This window comes from Hyperolius riggenbachi, chromosome 4, assembly GCF_040937935.1.
Source record: "Hyperolius riggenbachi isolate aHypRig1 chromosome 4, aHypRig1.pri, whole genome shotgun sequence".
NCBI classification, from domain to species: Eukaryota; Metazoa; Chordata; class Amphibia; order Anura; family Hyperoliidae; genus Hyperolius; species Hyperolius riggenbachi.
Window position 1 is genome coordinate 125,035,784 of NC_090649.1, and position 21,752 is coordinate 125,057,535.

Sequence of the window (21,752 nt, forward strand, 5' to 3'; positions counted from 1 at the left end):
TATATATATTTGCGGCGTGGCATGGAGGCAATCAGCCTGTGGCACTGATCGGGTGTTATGGAGGCCCAGGATGCTTCGATAGCGGTCTTAAGCTCATCCAGAGTGTTGGGTCTTGCATCTCTCAACTTTATCTTCACAATATCCCACAGATTCTCTATGGGGTTCAGGTCAGGAGAGTTGGCAGGCCAGTTGAGCACAGTAATACCATGGTCAGTAAACCATTTACCAGTGGTTTTGGCACTGTGAGCAGATGCCAGGTCGTGCTGAAAAATGAAATCTTCATCTCCACAACTTTTCAGCAGATCGAAGCATCCTGGGCCTCCATAACACCTGAGCAATGCCACAGGCTGATTGCCTCCATGCCACGCCGCATTGAAGCAGTCATTTCTGCAAAAGGATTCCCGACCAAGTATTGAGTGCATAACTGAACATAATTATTTGAAGGTTGACTTTTTTTGTTTTAAAAACACTTTTCTTTTATTGGTCGGATGAAATATGCTAATTTTTTGAGATAGGAAATTTGGGTTTTCATGAGCTGTATGCCAAAATCATCAATATTAAAACAATAAAAGGCTTGAACTACTTCAGTTTTGTGTATTTGAATCTAAATATATGAAAGTCTAATCTTTATCAGTACATTACAGAAAATAATGAACTTTATCACAATATGCTAATTTTTTTTAGAAGATCCTGTATGTGTATATATATATATATATATATATATATATATATATATATATATATATATATATAAAATCAGCCAGTGTAGGTTTCTGCAATAAATCACTGATGAATCCTCCACCTCTTACATGAAATGCTTACGGACTACGGTGTCACCCAGCAGAGGGTGACATCCAAAAAGTAATGCGAGAAATGAGAAGGTCTGCAGTAAATACTCCCTCCCCTGTATAGAGTTTCCTGCCTCCCATCATTAGCCAGGCACACCCGCTCGCCACAGTGACTGCTGTGCTGTGTGCTGGTCACATAACAGGCATCGCATGCAAAGTATGACGAGCACCTTCTCTCTGTCTCTCATGGGTTTCCACGTGAATCTTATGCAAGTAGTAAAGCTCCACCCACAGCCAATAAGCTGCCTCTGCATCCTAATAGACGGCCGCGATAGCCTATCAGCAGCGGGGCAGGTGCTTGAGGGCTGTATGGGGTGCGGCTATCATCCTGCCAGCCAATCAGCGTGCAGCTCAGGGGGAGCTTTGTAGAAACCGTCCAATGGCTGCAGGAAGTGGGTGTAACACAGAGCGGCTATCACGTTGAGGTCTATGTGAAGCGGAGAGTTTGGGTGGTTTTCAGCTGGGAATTAGCGGTGTGTACGGGAGAGAGCACTAGTGGTCGGACGGAAATACCGGGATCCTTACCGGAAGCAGCGGTGGTTTCGGTGGACAGAGTGGGCACAGGTAAGTGTTACCCTGCCTGGGTGAGTCATTGCAGTGGGGATTCCTGCACTACTCCCACCTACGGGACCAGGGCTATTTATTTATTGTAGCCATAGCAACCAGAGAGGAATCATTGCACCTGATACCCGAAGGTACATTCATTTCTCTGTTTTCTCATCATTTCCAGCCACAGGCTCCTTACTACTCACAGTACTCAGCCAAGGAGTCAATAGATGGCCACATCTAGAGAATTTGGCTGTATGATCAACCATTTGAGTTGATTATGTTTCATTGACTCAAGAAAGAATTGAGTGTTCCAGTATGCCTGATTGATGAAAAGTGGACAATATCACGTCAAATCGACCAACTCTGTCGATTGAGCATGTTGGAAGATATCGGTCCCTCGCACAGAGCTCGGCCATTGTTCGGATATCATTTGATTGATACTGAATCAATTTTTGCATACAGAGAATGGAGGCATTGGTCAGATCGATTAGTGAAGGTGAATCACATAGGATATTGATTGTAGTGTGTGAGCCATTAGTCGATTGACTCTCGATCAACCACACTGATGTTGATAGCCCCAATAAAGTCGACTGCTTGGTCACTAGATGTATGGCTACCTTTAGGGTGCTGCTGTGTACTTTATACAGTCAGCTGACAGATCCTGTCAACCAGGGCTGTGGTGTCGGAGTCAATGAGTTGGAGCAATTTTGGGTACCTGGAGTTGGAGGTTTCATAAAACTGAGGAGTCTGAGACACATGATTTTTGTACTGACTCCACAGCCCTGCTGTCAACAACAGATATCTTCCCTGATCATAAATTGTTTGGGGACCAACCATACCTTACTATCAGGCACCAGTTCATTATGGTCATATTTTGGCAGAAATCTGTTTGATCAAAATCTCAAGCTTTGTATTGAGAGTTCTGTACAATGTTACTGCCAATCCAAACCCCTTATGATAAATTAATAAACCATAATGTTGTTCCTGATCCTTGACTGATATTCCATGCAAAATCATTTGGCTGAGTCCTAGTTATTAACTATTTGTTTTATCAATGTTTTTATTCAATGAAATTAATTGATGTAATACAAATCACAATTGCCGCTCTCAGGCGATCTCCTTTGATAACGCGTGTGGCGTATCATGTAAAAAAAAGGTGGCAGATGCATTTTGAAATGTTGAAGATGGGCAGCTCCATTTTGCTTGTATAGAGTGGGGTCAAGTACTGCAGATGGAGGTGGCAGCTCAGGTCTTGTTTAGGGGACCCAGCAGAAACACTCATAGGGAACAGTTCTCCAATCACATCACCCTCTACAGCACGAAGTGTTGTGATTGACTGAATAATGTGGATGTAGTTTACTACAACCTATCTGAAACCTGAAAAATTGAGAGGGTGTTGTCCACCCAATCACGGTAGCGGAATTTACCTATAAGTTTTTCTGCTGGGTCACCTAAAGAAAACTAGCTCCAAGCCTTAAGATTGGCCAAATAGTGTGGGCGTAGTTTACTACAACCTATCTGAAACCTATCAGTTCAAGAGGGTACTGTCTGTCTACACAGTCACGTTAGTGGAATTGTCCTATGTGGTTTCCTGCCGGCTCCCCTAAATTAGACTAGTGACAAGGTGGCCAAGTGTTCAGTGCACCACTTGGCATCACTAATGGTAGTAATGGGCTCTCTGAGGGACATTCAGTCCTGTGTATGTACTCTCTGCTGTTTCACAATGCAGTATGGTAATTTCAACACTGACATTATTACTATTTTTTTTTCTTTACAATGTGATAGGGCTGGAACCCACAGGAGCGCTTTTGGTAGCATTTTGGCAGCACTGCGATACGCTAGCAGTTTGCCAAAACACTGGGCTAATGTTAATGGATGGTGCAACTTCCACAGGAGCGTTTGCGTTTCTCAGAAACGCAAACGCAGGACCTGCAGCATTTTGGGAGCGTTAGCGCTTCAATGTAAAGTATTGAACCGCTAGCGGAAACGCTCAGCAAAACCTAAACTGAGCGGTTTTGCTAGCGTTTTGCGGTTCAGCACACTGTAACAAAATGAAAAATAATTCACAGGACCAATTAGGATAAAAACGCAAAACGCTACGCACCCGCTGGGCAAAAAAATAGAATGTTGCAAAACATGACCAAAAACGCACATGAATCCGCTTGCAAACCGCTCAGACAAAACGCTAGCGGTTGCGTTTTGCGTTTGCTGATTTCAGTGGGTTCCAGGCCTAAGGCTTGGTTCTTGCATGTGTAAGAGGCTTTACTGTTGAAATTCCTTTTCTGAAGCGATGCATTATGAGTCTTCCATTTTGGACAAGGGGTTTACGATTAGTTACTATCGTCATTTGTTAGAAGGTAAATGTGTGTTTTGATCATTGATATCTATATATTGTACAACCAATGGCTGGCTCTAACCTTTAGCTTCTGCCTAGTATGAGCATTACCTTAGCCTACCTACTGTCACACCGATACGTTTGCATGTGAGGGTTGTAGGAAATGTTACTGTCCAGCCAAAACTCAGTAGAGCCTCACCTCTTTGTTTTTCTGCAAAAGTGGAGTATAGATCATTTGCATTTTAAAGTGGAGCTTCATTTGGACTACTGACCCTCTTCTAAAATTTTAGAGTACAGATTCTCTTTAAACAATGCACATATCCTGGCTTCCCTGCTGATCCTCTGCATCTAATACTTTTAGCCATAGACCCTGAACCAGCATGCAGCAGATCAGGTGTTTCTGACTGAGGTCTGACTAGATTAGTCACATGCTTGTTTCAATTGTGTGATTCAGACACTACTACAGCCAAGGAGATCAGCAGGACTGCCAGGCAACTGGCATTAAATATGGCAACCTCCATATCCTTCTCACTCCAGGTTCCCCTTAACAAAAGTAGTTCTGTAGTGTAAAGCTGGTCGACTTCTATTTAGGCAGAGCCATATAAGCGATTGGAAAGTGAACAAATGGCTTTTGAAGCGGAGGGTTACAATGCTTCCAAAGCTACGCAGTTCACAGTGTTTTGTTGCCCAGAAAGCGTCTGTGATCCTGTGATCGTTTCAGGTAACATTTTACTAGCAGCTTCCTGTTTTCCTTATGGAACTATCATGAGTATGTTGTTTTGTTGTTGTCATCCTTGTTTTGTGCCTTGTATCGTGTATGCAGCACTAGAACAGACTAGACCCACCAGGGCTTGTTGTTGCTGTCACAAGGGCAATGCACCTAGACAGCTGCTGTTATCCTCTAATGATCTGACTGCGGCATGCTTGGCTTACTCCCAGAAGTGTACACATGTATGCCCATGTTCTACAGTGAGTCATTGCAAGCTGCTGTAACCCACATTTAAGAATTAGTAGTGCTACAATAAGTGCTTAGCGACAGGAAAATCTCCTCCTTACAGATTTCCCTTGCATTTATCTTGTGTGTCGCAGAAAGGGCATATGTTGGATGATTGGCATCTTATGTGTAGGTGTATGAATATTACTACACCTCCATGCCAGCTGAGCAAAAGCATGCTGTCAGTTTGATCAGAGTTTGCTTCACATGTCCAGTCATTTATCTCGTGTCCGTTGAGGCGTTTAATCACAGGGGCAGGCTGCACAATACTGATAGCTCAGCATGCCAGCATGTTTAGAATCTGCTGTTACGTTTTGAGCACAACTATTGTCCCCCCAACCAATATACATGGAACTGGGGGTATCCTGTGTATTGAATGATTCTAGCAGCTTTGAGTGCATTATATGATGAGTTCAGGAATCCAAACCTGAACAGACTGCTGGAAAACGAGTACTAAGAGAAAAGGCAGGCAGAATACAGCCTAATGTGAGCTGCGATCTATGTGTGGCTGTATTGTGTGAACTGTGATGATCCAGATATCACACTAGTTTGTTCTCATTGTGGGGTGTTTTATGAACTTTAGGGCTGGTTCAGACGGACGTTTCGGCGGCGTCACGTTCGGGGGCGTTGCGGCGGCTGCGCGGTCAGGCTTTCAGTAGCCTTTGCGTTGCGTTGTGTTGCAGTCGCGTTTTTATTTCCCTAGGGGGACATTAGCCGTCGCGGTTGGCCGCCCCCTGGAGGCTACATGTCGCTTCCAGGGGCAGCTCGAACGCTCGTGAAAATCGGGACCCGAACGCCGCGCTCGTGCAAACGCGCGCAAAAGCTCGGTGTAAACGCTCCCATTCACTTGAATGGGAGCATTTACCGCAACGTTCCGAACGCTTGAGGTAAACGTTCCGCAACCGTCCGTCTGAACCAGCCCTTACTGTTGATCCAGCAGTCTGTGGACTAGTATGGCACGATTATGTACATGTTACTGAGTGTGTTTTACTTGGAACTCGTTATTGTTTATGTGCTTCTGCGATTTGTTATTTTTAATTGCTGTACTTTCCCTTTTAGTCTCAGTTCTCACTGGCTGGTTCTGAGCTGGAGTGGTACCGTGTCTGTATGTTATGGATATGTTGCTGTTGTGTCTGTACACACTGTAGAGCGGATGCTTGTCATTCTGTTGGAGGAAATACATCTGATTGTTGTGGTAGCGCAATGGTAACGGTACAAATGGACATGTGTGAACTGACCCATAGGAAAACATTCACCCTTAAAGGACAACTGTAATGAGAGGGCTATGGAAGCTGTCATATTTATTTCCTTTCAAGCAATACCAGTTGCCTGGTTATCCTGCTGATCCTCTGCCTCTAATACTTTTAGCCATAGACCCTGAACAGGTGTTTCTGACATTATTGTCAGATCTGACAAGACTACTGCATGCTTGTTTCTAGTGTTATTCAGACACTACTGCAGCCAAATAGATCAGCAGGGCTGCCAGGCAACTGGTATTGTTTAAAAGTAAACAAATATAGCAGCCTCCATATACTTCTCATGTCAGTTGTCCTTTTAAGGGTCCTTTCACACAGGGGCAGTGTGTCAAATTGATGCACTGCTACCGCACTCCAGTGCAAACCTACGGGGTAGTTAATATTACCTGCATTGCGGTGCAGTCCGCAGGAAGTTCTCAATCTGACGCTGGTACAGAGCTACGTTACCACGTGGCGATCTGCGTCGGCCCAGAAGTCATGTTATTCTATGGCGACGTGGAGATTTTTAAACATTTTCCGACGTGACGTCGCAGCACACATGTGCGGAAGCATATTTTTACAGTGTACTTCCACATACCCCGAAGCAGGAAGTTACCCCAAGCGCCGCGTCACTTCCTGCGTAGCAAGATGGGGAATACTGCATTGCAATGCAGTAATCCCCAAAGGCCTGTTTTCAGTGTGCAGTGTTCAGCCTTAAAGGACAACTGTAGCAAGAGGGCTATGTAGGCTGCCATATTTATTTCCTTTTAAGCAATATGAGTTGCCTGGCTATCCTGCTGATCCCCTGCCTCTAATACTTTAAGCAATAGCCCCTGAACAAGAATATTGAAATCAAGTTTTTCTGACATTATTGTCAGATCTGACAAGATTAGCTGCATGCTTGTTTCTGGTGTGATTCGGATACTATTGCACCAATTAGATCAACAGGGCTGCCAGCCAACTGGTATTGTTTAAAATGAAATAAATATGGCAGCCTCCATAGCCCTCTCGCTACAGTTGTCCTTTAAGCATGTCTATCTGGCAAACAAAACAGTGAGAATTGGTGATACATCTTAATTTCTAATTAAGTTTTTATTATCTGAAGAAACAACGCAATCAGTGTTTGGTATCAATCATTTGATTAAGTTGTATGGATTTTATAGATATCAGTCAAAAAAGAAAATAAATGCTGTTTGCTTTTCTCACAGTTGTGGTTCATTCTGGTGTCTCTGTATATTTGCCTTAATAAATCTGTTATAGTTGTCATTGTGGGCGTGTTTTCTTTTTAATTCGTTTTGCTTGGAGAGCACGTTACGGAATGAAGTATATGACGGTCAGCCTTTTTTCCATTCTTTTTTTTCTATTCTGCCATCAGATAGTGTGCCTAGTATAGGAAGCCTATACCGAGCAGGGATTAGGAGTCTTGCTCTCATCTAGTTTGACGATGATTGACCTATTTCAGAGTCCAGGTGTCACGTGTGGTTGTAGGTTTGTGTAACCCTCTGACCGGGTTTCAATGGAAGCTGAACATAGAATGAAAACAAAAGGAACTGGAACAGGAACATGGATGTAGTGTGATGAGCAGAATATTCAGACGTACACGTCCTTCTCTATGTAACACTTGTTTTCTTTTTTTTTCATTGCTGTACACGTGCCGTGAGTGAAATCTAGCTCCGTCTGTTACTGTCCTCCTTTTGAGCAATGCTACGCTCCTGGCTATGAGGTCAATCATCTGGTCACCGCACCTTTTACATCCCTGTACTGTAACAAGTGTGCTGTTCAGGTCACCTGCCTTTCATGATCTGCATACTAGTTCCAAGTAAGGTCTACTATGGTCCTGTCGTGGTTGATTCCAGGACTGTGGAGTCAGGACAAAAATCTTCCGACTCCAACTCCGACTCCTCAGTTTATGAAACCACGACTCCGACTCCAGGTACCCAAAATGGCTCCGACTCCTCGACTCCGACTCCTTAGCCTAATACTTAACAGGGCTGTGGATTTTGTCCAAAAATCATCCGACTCCTCAGTTTATGAAATCAACGACTCGAACTCCAACTCCGGGTGCCCAAAATTGCCTCGACTCCGACTCCAACTCTGACTCCACAGCCCTGGTTGATTCTTCCAGAATATATTCTGATTGGTAATCATTATGTGTTCCATACAGCTGTTTCAAAGCAACTTCCTGTTCCTCTGCCATTGTGCCTACATAAGCCATCCAACAATGAAATTGAATGTTACTGCCCAAGATGCAAATTTAAGTGAGTGCAGGATTGATCACATGTCCCTGTGGAAGAGGAATTGAAGGACAGTGGCATATTTTTGAACCTTGACATTCACAGGAATAGTGTAGTGGGAGAGGGCGGTAAATGTTTGCTTAATACATTTTTTTTTTTACTGGACAAGAGCGCCCCCATTTTTTTCCAGCAGTGTGAAGGATGGCTACAGTGGTTGTGATGTGGGAGGTATTGTTGAATAGGCATGGAAGATTTTAGACTTGGCATGGGTGGTAGTGGGGCTGGACACCGCTGACTTCCTCACATTCCTCCCTTGGCAGTGAGATTGGAACTCTGCATGGGGGAAGCATCAAGACAGATTAGTAATCCCAGCAGTGGTGCAACAGAGATCTAGGTAGTCCCCTCCAGCTTGTGACCCCCCTGGGAATGAGGATCCCTGTAGGTGAGTGTGGGGAGTATTTTGAGGGTAGGGGATGCATATGTAGGTTAAGATAGGAAAACCAGGATAAAATGCTTTCATCCAGAAAAAAAACTGGAATTTGTCAATCTTTCTCATAACCTCTGGACAGTGTGAAAGGATAAGAAAATCTATTAGTCTGACATAATTAGCCCTTGAGCTTAGTACACACCATGCAATTTCCCATCAAATTGATTATTTCCGGCAAGTCTGATCTAATTTTCGATAAATTTTCCAGTCACCTCTATGCAAAGTCAATCAGAAAAACAATCGGAAATCAGATTGGATCTGTCGGAATTGATCAAATCTATCTGACTGGAAATTGCATGGTGTGTACCAGCCCTAATCTGTACTAAACCCATTGGATTTTCAATGATCAACAGACAATACTTTACCATGTGTAATACTCCCCCAATGGTAATTTTGTCAGCGTGTTGGTCACCTGGCTGGGCTGTTTTCTAGCCCTGTTTTACAGAAAATACATGATTTTACACATTCTTTGTATCTGTTATTAAAGGACAACTGAAGTAAGAGGTAAATGGAGGCTGCCATATTTATTTCCTTTTAAGCAACACCAGTTGTCTGGCTGTCCTGCTGATCCTCTGCTTCTGTTACTTTTAGCCATAGACCCTAAAGCATATGCAGATCAGGTGTTTGGCCAGAAACGTACTAGGAGCGCTTTTCTGAGTGCTTTGTGATTTGAAAAGCTCTTGCTAATGTAAAGCTATGGGTGTGATCCCACTTGAGCGATGTGATTTTATAAAAATCCCCCTGATAGCATTGCATTAGCAAGAGCTTTTTCAAATCACTAGCGCTTAGAAAAAGCTTCTAGTGGGTCTGACATTATCGTCCGATCTGAAAAGATTAGCTCCATGCTTGTTACTGGTATATTCAGACACTACTGTGGCCAAATAGACAAGCAGGACTGCCAGGAAATTAGTATTGTTTAACAAGAAATAAATATGGCAGCCTCTATATCCCCCTCGCTTCAGTTTTCCTTTATCAGTTTGGAGAATGCCAGGTCAGATGGTAACTGCACTGACACAAAAAAAACCAAAATCCAGAGACAAGAATTAAGGAGCTGAACCAGAAGAGGAAATATTAAAAGTGCAGCAGGTCTCACTGCCACTATGGAGGAAACTCCTATTAGTAAGTAAACAGCTACTGGAATTCACAGGGGCTGGGCGTATTACTGCATTATTTCTCACAGCAGCCACAGTTTTAGGTTAGCACAGCACAGAGTATGGTGGTTTGGCAGAGTAACCCACAAGAGCAAAATCCAGTGGACGATTACTTCTTTAATCAACCATCTGCCAAATGAATGATCAGCAGGTACAGAACTTGATTGCCTCAATTTTACATCAGTACAAATTTGTATGGAACATTGGAATTCACACATCTCTAATAAGCATTGGTTGTCAATAGAACTGGCTCCTGAATGACATATTGATACAGAAATGTGAAGGCTCGATGTAGTTAGTTCCAATAGATTAGAGATTCAGGAGCGGGTACATGCTTGATGGTGGGGTTAGTTAGCATTAAGGACCTGTTTCCACTACACGCAGATTGGATGCAGAAAAACGGACTCCAATGAATGCTTATGGGAAAACCTGCATCAGAAAAATTGCGTTTAGTGGAAACAGGCCCATAGGCATTTATTGGAGTCATTTTTTTTTTTCTGCATCCAATCTGCGTGTAGTGGAAACAGGCCCTAAGAGCTTAGAGATTCAGGAGCGGGTACATGCTTGATGGTGGGGTTAGGATCAAGAGCTTAGAGATTCAGGAGCGGGTACATGCTTGATGGTGGGGTTAGTACCAAGAGCTTAGAGAGTCAAGAGCTCATATTCTGACATCAATACAAAAAAATAAATAAAAAAATGTTGGATGGTTTCTGGCTAACTGATCAGCAGCAAGTGACTTTCAATTGGAAGGGGGGGGGGGGGGGGTGGGATTGTGTGTTAGGAGACTTCTGCTCACCCCTGATGACCAGCTTTAGGGCTCTTTTACACAGATGACAGACAGTGCTACAGTTTACTGCCTGTCAGCTGCTCCTGTTTCTATGCCGTGAGATTGCGGCTTGCTGCAAGTGTCCTGCAAAGGTGGTCGCCCCATGCAAGGCCATTTGAGCAGGTGGCAACCAATTTCTAGATGTAACATGCAATGGTTTTGTACTGGATAGTAATTTCACTGTGTCCACTGCTGACACATTTATAGTTAGAAACACTCCCGTTTGGTTCCATTATACAACAACTAGATGGCACTTACTTCTAGCAACTGGGTGACTAAATAATGCAGTTTTACTGTCCATCCCTTACAGGACAACTGTAGTGAGAAGAATGTGGAGGCTGCCATACTTTTTTTCCTTTTAGGCTTCTTGCACAGTGGGACGTTACAGGCGCACGCTAGTGCAGCCTGTAACGCTCCCCCAACGCACAGCAATGTAACACAAGTGGGCTGTTCACACTGCCCACGTTGCGTTACATTGTAACACAGCAAAGTGCTGCATGCTGTGCGTTCTCCGCGGCTAAGCCGCGTTAGACTGCTTGCACATGCTCAGTAACGTTGGGGAGGAGCGGACAGCGGCCAGGCACATGGCTAATTAATATTCACTGCACTCAGTGACGTGCAGTGTTTACTTCCTGCAGCGGCCGCTCTGTGTAGCGATTGGCCGGGCGGGACCACGTGATGCCGCATGCATCCAAGAGTACGCATCACGGCATCACGGACGCCAGAGTGAGCTGCACAACGCGGCTCACTCCAACATCCACACCAGAGAGCACCAGGCCTTGTGTTAGGGGCACGTTATGTGCCCTATAACGTCCCCTAAACGCAACGTCCTGGTGTGTAACGAGCCTAAAATAATACCAGCTGCCTGGCAGCCCTGCTGATCTGTTTGGCTGCAGTAGTATCTGAATAACACCAGAAGCAAGCATGTGGCTAATCTTGTCAGATTTGACATTAATGTCAGAAGCACCTGATCTGCTGCATGCTTGTTCAGGGCCTATGATGAAAAGTATTAGAGGCAGAGGATCGGCAGGATAGCCGGGTAACTGGTATTGCTTAAGAGGAAATACATATGGCATCCTCCATATCCCTTTTGTTACAGTTGTCCTTTAAAAAGAACTTTAACCCAGGATTGAACTTCATCTCATTCAGTGGCTGATGCCCCTTTTCCCACCAGAAATCTTGACCTTTTCTCAAATAGATCCACAGGGACATCTGTGTGGCTGATATTGTGGTGCAACCCCTCCCACAGTGTGATGTCATTACCATGGTCCTGACAGTGTGCTGTCTGTGAACCTTGTTGCATTGTGGGAATTAACAGCTCTTTTTAACTGTCAAGCAGGCACTATCTCCCTCTGTGCATAGAACTCTCAGTAAGGTCTATAGCACAGAAGAGTGCTTTTAGCCACGCTTTGGAATCACTGACTGTTCCAAAAGTGCTAGGCAAATTAAAGTCCATTTCGATTTGCCAAAATCACAAACTGGAACCTGCATTTTGGGAGCAGTTCAATAGAGGAAAGTGATGATCCAAAATTGCTTTCGTCCAAATCGCTCAGTTTGAAGGAACCCCTGAATTGAGTACAGTATTCATTTTAATACTTTTAGGCTGCTTACACACAGGGACGTTACAGGCGCACGTTAGTGCAGCCTGTAACGCTCCCCCAACGCACAGCAATGTAACACAAGTGGGCTGTTCACACTGCCCACGTTGCGTTACATGTAACGCACGTTCTTCCGAAAGTGCAGCATGCTACGGCGTTACAGCGGCTTAAGCCGCGTTAGACTGTTTGCACATGCTCAGTCATGTTGGGGAGGAGCGGTGAGCGTGAAGAAAAAGCCGTGTCCCCGGGCTCAAACCACAAACTTTATGTACCAGGGAGGAGCGGTGAGCGGCCAGGCATATGGCTAATTAATATTCACTGCATGTTGTGACGTGCAGTGTTTACTTCCTGGTGCGGCCGCTCTGTGCGGCGATTGGCCGGCGGGACCACGTGATGCCGCATGCGTCCAAGAGTACGCATCACGGACGCCAGAGTGAGCTGCACAACGCGGCTCACTCTGACGTCCACATCGAAGAGCACCAGGCGTTGCGTTAGGGGCACGTTATGCAACCTTAATGTAGCACCTAACGCAACGTCTTGGTGTGCAAGTAGCCTAAATCATGTTTTACATGCGGTGCTGTGATATATTTCACAGCACCATCCTCACAGTCCAGCACCCCCTGTGGTCCCCACACTGCTCTGCTGTAATATTCGACTCAGCCCACTGTGGCAGCCAATCATTGTGGGCAACAAAAGTATCAATGTCAGTGCAGCACGTTATGAACTTCTAGTAAATGTTTCAGATGCATTAAACATTTTCTTGGGCTGTGTTCAAAGCTATTGTATCCATGCAATGGTTTCCTCAACTGAAACAATTGTTTGTGATCATTTCTGAAAATCTAGTATTAGTACAGCTGTCCCCATCATTAGTAATTTCTCAAGTTTGATCCTACATGGCTAACCACTATTGTAGTAGGGTGCTTGAGTACCTCTTCCCTATGAGCTGCTGGGCATATAGCCCAGCAGCTCATTGAGTGTAAACTGTCCCTAAAGGTCACTTTGGGCAACTCCTATTCCCCATGTGCCTGTGTGCTTGTAGCTTTAGACTCCTGCTCACTGTGTGGCAGTGATTTCAGAAGTAATAGTCCTTATAATGTGCTTTATAAGATGCCATGAGCAGCATGTGCCACATCTTTAGTGTATTATTCTGTCTTATTTATGTTTACTCATTACAAAGATTCCTATCTGCTATTATTGAAGTCAGATGCTATATCCGATTTTCAAAGCCAATTCAATAATGGCCTTGGCAGGCAGAGCATAAATGTGGAGTGTTGTTTCGGCAGCAGAAAAATACAGTAAAATCACTTGTTATATAAGGAAACCTTAAGCCTTTTATGTGTATTGTATAGTGCTCAACTAGGGCAACCTGTTTTCTATGTGTTTTGTTTTGTTTATTGTACAGGCCGCATTCAGACTGAAGCTATGAGCCTTGGCGTATTCATTCACAATTCTTTTTGTAGGTTACTGCTCCAGAGATGGCAATCTTCATTGAGAATGACAAATGTCCTTTATTACGTAGTTTTTGGCTATTGAATGTTTACATTCCAAAGCCTCAATAGGTCTTTCTTTTAAACACTCCGGCTACAATCTCCTTGCACTGCAACGGTTAATTGGGAGCGTCCGTCGGTCCTCTGAGAATTTGGCTTGATGGGTCCCTGCAGAGAGAGAATTTGTGTGATTAGAAGGGATCTGGCGTTTGTGTGTTTCAGTCACATGGGTGCGTAGCCTAGATAGAGCAGGGTTTATGTAACGTGTTTATGAGGGAGCTGGTGGTGAAGCTACTTCTATGCTCTTGTCTATGGGAGATGAGGGATGGCAGGACCCAGATGTAGGTTGCCCGTTACCGCTTATACAACAGCTGTTATATTCAGGGTCACTTGAAGCCACGAGACTGAAGAAGAGGCGGTGTGCTGTTCACATTTTCTGGAATTTGATGGAGCAGCGGAAGCTGAGGTTTCTTACATGGTGCTGGGAGTATTTGTGCAGTTTGTTTGACCTGATTCCCGCTGTGACTATAAACATACGTACTTACGCTGGGAGGATTTTCTGAATGTTTAGGGACTTGGCAAGCAGAGTGTGGAATGTGTGGAAAGCAGTCCAGGGGTATAGTGCTGACTCATATCATCTGACATGAATGCCTTAGCTCTGTGGAAGAGGATGAGGTGTGAGGTAGCACTGGGGGACCATACAACCGGGTATAAGGAATCTCTATATGTAAAGAGATAATTATGGAATATGTACGTTCATTGGCAGGGCAGATGTTTCTGTTGTCTCCACCAGGGCTGTGGTCATTCGACTCCTCAGTCTATGGAACCACCGACTCAGACTCCAACTCCAGGAACCAAAAATGGCACCAACTCCTCAACTCCAACTCCTTGGTCTAATACTTACCAGGGCTGTGGATTTGGTGCAAAAACTGTCCGACTCCCAAATCCGACTCCTCAGTTTATAAAACGTCTGACTCCAGGTACCCAAAATTACTCAGACTCTAACTCTGACTCCACAGCCCTGGTCCCCACACAGAAATTTAACAATGGTTGTTGGCTTGATGGGTTGAAGAGGAACGGTAATGAAAAAAGTGTAATTAATAAAATTGCTTATTATCCACAATATTCATTTATAAATTTAGAACAGTGTTGGCCCATTGTAAAATATTTCTTCACCCTTATTTACATTCAAAAATGTATCACAGGTGGCAACAAACTTACTGCTGGCTGGTGCATTGCTGCAGAATGTTTGTTTTCTCTGTGTTATGAAGCCAGTAAAAGTAATACCTGGTGTCCCAGAAGGCTCTGGGAGGAGATTCCACATAGCCTATGCTAAACTTCACAGGGAGGGAGGGGTTACATACCAATATATAGATATAGGAAGTGTTTCTGATGCTGAAACTAGGATTGTTACTGTAAAAGTGGGTATCATGAATAATTTCCTATATTCTACTATATGTCACTGTAGTGCCTCTTGAATTTGACATGTTTATAAGACTAGCATCAGGGATTCAGCAGGTCTTTGAAGCTTTTACTATCATTAGATGAACAATGCTAATTTGGTTTTGCAACTAAGTTTGCTGAGCCTAACCCATGCATCTAGGTTACATATATTCCTAAAGCCCAAACAAGTCAGAATTAATTTGGCGATTGGATGAACTAAGTATAGGTTAGAAGCTCTGCTAGGTTTTTATTTCTGTCTTGGTTTTAGGTGAGAAGATTTTACTCACTTCCTGTTGCTCTTATGGGTGTGAGAAGGCAAAGCTTGACAGAAAATCTTAACTGAAAAAAAAACTCTTTTCTTTCTCTCCCACTTTAGAAAGAGGGGGAGATTAAACCGCTCATGTGTTTATTGCAGGTTATGTTTCTGTTGGGGTTAAATCCCCTACTCACGGGTGTCATAAAACATAGGAAATGGGAAACCGACATGGATAGCAAGAAGACACAGTGGTTGTTCTAAAACTGTTCCAACTGAATCTAGTCAATGGCTGCATAGTACTTCTACTTTTAGCATCAAAATTGGAGTCACAAGACATTGATGCCTCTCCAGCTGAATAGGGTTTACGTGGCTAAGGGGATAAGTGAGCCAAGCCATGCCGTATTTACAGTTTCTGAGACTTTTCAGTTTTTCAATATGTCTGCCCTCTCTTTGCACCTTCCTTCATTTGCGAGAGGAGTTAGGACTGGATGGGGGTGGATCCTGGATAAAGCATTAACTTGAATGCGGGCATCAGTCAAGACTTCCTCATGAGTTCTTATTTCCCTGCACCCATTATTTCTTGCTTTGTCTCATTGAGAACTTCTAATGGGATGTGGGTGTGACTTGGATGGCGCATGTGGGTGTGACTTGGGTGGCGCATGCCCACTTAAGCCCCCCTCCAACCTTTGCATAGGAGGAACTGCAGATACTCCAGTCCCAGCTGATTCCTCCTGCATATGCTGGCCAGAGCAAGCAGCATCCTGGAAATGCTCAATTATGACAGGAGCTGCAGTCAGTCAATGGAGGAGGACTGTTATCTCTTCTCACCGGGCCAAATAGATTTCACAGGGTTGGCTAGAGGTTTGTGGGTTGAGTTGAGATGGCGACTTACTATGGTTGGGCACAAAAATGACAGTTTATGTGCTAGGAAAAAAGAAAACCTTTAAATGTCACAAGGAACACCTTTGTATGTCTCTGAGGCTGATCACTGTATTACAGACTTGTCTAGTTACATTTCAAGATTCCTGGAATTGGCCTTTAAAGCTGGACTCCAAGCCGACAACTGAATACCCAGTTTATATACAGCATTTGCTACTTTTTTTACCAAAGACTTTTTGTCCAGCTGGTTGTGTTATGTGGATAGCTTGGCAATGGCTCAGTTAAAATATATGGTGTGTATATATATATATATATATATATATATATATATATATATATATATATATATATATATATATATATATATATATATATATATATATATATATATATATATATATATATATATATATATATATATATATATATATAGTATTCTATGGCTTCCGTACATTTGTGTATGCCTAGCTACATTGTCTTCAGACCTGATAGTGATTTGGTTTCTCTTGTAATCCCAAGCTGAATACAGTCCAGGCTCACAGCTTGTGTACCTCAGGATGTTACTGGACCAGCTGTACTTTTCTCTTTATAAAGGCATCAGGCTATTGACTGAGAGGGTCACGGTAACATTTGTGCACATGCAGTGCTGCCTTCATGTATTAGTATCTCCTAATAGGACCTGAATCACGAATGTTATAGATTGTTATTGTTCAAGCTAATGTTTACAATCATTCTGTAAAGCTTCATCCGCTGCACTTCCTAAGTAGCTCGTGATGTTAAGTGTGGTACACACCTTCAACTTTGATTGGCCAATCACTGACCAATTTCAAAACCTCTATGTAGTATGAGAGCTACACAACCTGCTCATAGTATTCAAAATCTGTTGGTCCTCATACTGCATGGAGGTACATAAAATTCCAGACAGGAAATTTGGGCTCACCAGGCACCGCCATAGGCCGTAATTTGAATTACGGCTATAACGACGCTCGGTCAGTAATTTGGGCGCCGTCAAGACAGAACCCGAATTATTATAAAACCGGCTTAATTCGGCCTGCCAGCAGTAGCCTTACCCCACAAGCCTGGAAGAGGGATAGTAATTGATGCTGCTGGGACTTTTGCAGGAGCAGTGTGAGCTGTTTTTTCGGCTCTACCCTGCGCCTCAATTACATCAACACATAAAATTGGCCAATCAATATTGAAAGTGTGTACCAGGTTTTAGTTTAGTTGTGCTATAAACTGTAAGACCATTTTTCGACATTTTTAACCAATCATTTTTCTTCATGCAGGTATTTCTACACTGAGCTAGATGAAGCCTTCTGTTTAATGCAATGCCCAATCAGAGCAAGGATTTCGAACAAGATCTTTCATTGCCAAGGCTCTGTACTACGTCAGCACAGGGGCATTTATCAGCTGGTTTGCACCTCCAGTCCACAGAGATCCTAAATGGTCAGCATGAAGTTTCCTTTGCCATGCCTAACACCAGCCTTCATTTCAAGCAAGGAGGACCTGTGCTGCAGGGATTTAATGCTAGTCGCATGTCACCACCACAGAATCTAATGCCTTGTCTGCAGGAATCACCACTGATAGAGACAGCAGGTGTATCGCCCCCCACACCAGGCCACCCAAGAAATGACTGCTCCAGTACCTTTGAACCTGCTGCTATGGACAGGAACTGTGGGTCATTTCTGACCAGAGACTCGGTAACACAGCAGCATTATGCTACACTTGAGACTCTGCTTACTGACCTGACTGCAAGGTCCCACGAAGCTGAGGACCTGAACAGTAACAATCAGTCTGGGGACCCTGCAAGCAGTCTACAAGAGGACATGGAGACGTGTAATGACTCCAGCAGTAATGATCTTAATGAATCAGACGAGAACGGGAAGGAGCCTGCATCAAAAAGGTAAACAAAGACCTACCTACATATATAAAATGACTGGTACTTATAGATGGTCATAAAATATATATTTACTATAATTTGTAAGAAAAGCCACAGACAGTAATGCATTGTAATTAAAAGGTATAGAGGATACGTTGCCCCCCCCCCCCCCCCCCCCCCCCAAATTCATCCACACTATATAAGCACTGATGATATTTTTTACTGTGACCAAGGCCACTGTTGTTAAGCTTTTCTAGTGAAGTCTGTGAGCCTGTTCACAGTAACAACAGTCAGACAGCAGCAATTTGGTATCTGGGAACAAGTGAAGCTCTTCAGTTATGGTTATGGCCGCCCCACACAATCTGAGGTGTGAAAAACCAGTCAATCTGTAAAGTGTCAATAAGCCAGACAGAGAATATGTTACCACAGTGTATAAGTTACAGCAAACCTGAACCTAGAAGTTCCTCTCTGTTCTAAAAGATAAGCAACAGCAAAACCTCCTTTAAAGATAAACATTTATTTGCTACATCTTGCAGGACTCCAGCAATACATCTGGAGAGTGTCTACTTCCTGCGTTCATGGAAGCAGACAAAGATGGTTAACATCCTTTGTTTACATGTTAGCTGTGTCTGCCGAGACGGCTGAAATTCTGTGGTGACACAGCCGAGAGATCAAATTACACTTGTGATTACTTACAGATGAGGGGGAATTAGACTCTTCTCTCTAAAAACACCCAGAGTGCATTTCTTTCTGTTTTCCTTGTGTCCTGTGCAAGTTCAGGTCCAGTTTAAGTTTCACAAAGGCAATGGGTTGATCCCCATTATAGCTTGCCTGACACAGGAATGTCCTATATATAGCACTACAGCTCATGGAAGCTTTTCTATCACTTGTTGTGCTACATACCGGGACAAGATGGCACAATTTTTTTATGTGTTGCTCTGCTGCACGATATTTAAGTAGGGATCTGATCAATCGCTGCTCCACCAAAGTAAATATTGTGCATTAAAAGGAGGTATGTAAAATACTCTGATAATTATATGATGGCCTTCCCGAAAGTACAAGTCATTAGCAATCTGTGTTTCCCACAGCTCTGTCCCAGTTCAGTGTCCTATCGGGTTCTAAGCATTGCTTGCATTAGTAGCGCTCAGGCCTCATAGAAGTATAAGGCTTTTGCTGAATATACGGCACACAGTGGAGTAACACTGAACCCAGAGCTATAACATACCAGAACTGCTTCATAGCTGCTGAACTCCTTACCAGTGCTAAAATGATCAGACACGAGTTGATATTATGTACTTATTTTTCTGAAGCGATGTTCTGACTTTCACTGAATCCCCCATGGTTCATGCACCTTGCTGACCTGTAAATTTCCCATCAGTTTCAGACAGTTTCTTGATTGGCCTGGAGTGCTGTCCAATTTGTGCCGAATGGATGGTGGGCAGAAATCTGTGTTGCATATTTTCAGTATTCTTTCTTCTGAAATCTGATTGAGTGCGTTGTTTGCTCAGTTTTCAGCGAAGTCTTAATTGATTGCATCTTTGGTCCATTATTAACCCATTGGGTGGCAAAGGCTACAGTTTCCTCCACCCCATATTCCTCTTGGTGAACTTTCAGTAAACCTGGTACCGGCACCACAGTGAATATCCCAAACCAGCTTCTTCTCATGGTATTAAGCCCCTCACTGTGATCGGAGGCATGTATCCAGCATCTGGAGCCACTTGAAAGGGAACCTTGAGACCTCAGATGGCATTCATAGTCTAACTAACAATAGATACCTTTTACTAATACTATTCGTGGATGGGCACACCTGAACTGCATTTTCATTCCTAGGCAGAAAAATAGCATAGTTTTGGTTATTTGCAGGTCTGGAGGAGGGGGTGACGGTGCGTCAGGAACAGCTGGCTGAATTATTATATTCTGAGTAGCTGTTCCCAAATCTGACTGTAAATGATCACATTGGGCTACAACCATCTCCTATCTGTAGATATCATTGGAGACTTGTGACAGTTTGGTGTGTTTTCTTCTTGCTACAGTTTCAAGATTTCACAGTACATAGGCTTTTATAATGGAGTATTGGATATATGTGGCACTCAAAGGGTGCTCTGAAATTGCCAGCAGGGGAGAGTCATGAATGTGCACTTGGACACAACAACAGGTCACATGAACTGCATTTGTGACCTTTCCAGCTTGGAGAGCATTCTTGCTTCCTTCCAACACCGGTAGGAGAAACCTTGGCTTTTTATGTCCCATGACTGAGCTAATCCGATTAGTTCAGTGTTGCTTTTAAAGTGCTGTGTAATATGTCAGGGAGTGTTGTACAAATTATTATATGTTAGTGCTGTGTACTGTAAGTATAATAGAGACATGGGAGCAGGAAGACAGCACTAGAGTATCCAGATTTAAAAAAATTGTGCATCTTAAAGGGAAACTATTAATGTAATCACTGTCTTTAACCACAGGGTTACTGCTACACTGGCCTCAATTCACGGAGCATTATCAAACGTTTATCAAACACTTTATCAAACGTTTGATAATTTACCTCATGGGTAAAAGCTCACTAAGGTGTTATATATTTGTTGAACGTTTTATCGGTAAAACATTCGATAGATATATAACACCTTAGTGAATTTAAAATGAGATTTTACCCATGAGGTAAATTATCAAACGTTTGATAAAGTGTTTGATAAACGTTTGATAATGCTCCGTGAATTGAGGCCATTGTGTCATTTTATAAAGTGGTAAAAAGAAAAAAAAATAATGGAGTATCACTTTAAAGTGGCAATGAACTGCGCCAGTGTTGCTACTTTTGCTCCAGGTCGGGCAATACTTTCTTTAGGTAGGGTTTTGAGAAATAAAATGTTATATTCTGAAGGAAAAATTTTAAGTTAACCCGAGGTGAGAGCAATATGGAGGCTGCCATATTTATTTCCTTTAAGCAATGCCAGTTGCCTGGCTATCCTGCTGATCCCCTGCATATAATACTTTTAGCCAGAGACCCTGAACAAGCATGCAGCAGATCAGGTGTTTCTGACATTATTGTCAGATCTGACAATAGGAGCTGCATGCTTGTTTCTGGTGTAATTCAGACAGTTCTGCAGCCAAATAGACCAGCAGGGCTGCCAGGCAACTGGTATTATTTAAAAGGAAACAAATATGGCAGCCTCCATATCCATCTCAACTTGGATTCCCTTTAAGTAAATTTTTGATCGGGAAGTCAAATTTACAAGTGATCAGGAATATAAAGCTCCTGAGATGGTGTACATTTTCAAGGAGCTGGTAAAGGGTCGTAATAATAATAATAATAATAATTAATAAACAAAGGGTGTTACCACTGCATGTTTACCTAGCAGACATGTCTGACCTCCTTCCACTGGTCAAGATTCTCAGATTAAAGATCCTCATTACACAGACCAGGTGTTAAAAATAGCTGGTAATCCAGCTTTAAATCAGAATACATACATGATGTGGTGTTTGCAGTTGGGATTATCTCTAAAAATAAAGCAGTAAAGAAACACTCTATAGATCTGATGGTATCTTGTACAGTGCTGTGC

The 21,752-nt window shown here is 43.2% G+C and overlaps 1 protein-coding gene across 6 annotated transcripts in view; it reads left to right on the forward strand.

Annotated features, from left to right (window-relative positions):
• The first annotated feature begins 1,246 nt into the window (after positions 1 to 1,246).
• LOC137571441 (period circadian protein homolog 2-like) overlaps positions 1,247 to 21,752 on the forward strand; it is a 75,228-nt gene continuing 54,722 nt past the window's right edge. For 2 of the 6 annotated variants that reach the window (XM_068280550.1, XM_068280556.1), the window contains exons 1-2: positions 1,247 to 1,412; positions 17,609 to 18,225. In XM_068280550.1, the coding sequence (XP_068136651.1) occupies positions 17,651 to 18,225 (575 nt within the window). In that variant the 5' untranslated portion in view covers positions 1,247 to 1,412; positions 17,609 to 17,650. The other 4 variants (XM_068280551.1, XM_068280552.1, XM_068280553.1 and 1 more) reach the window with 4 other exon arrangements.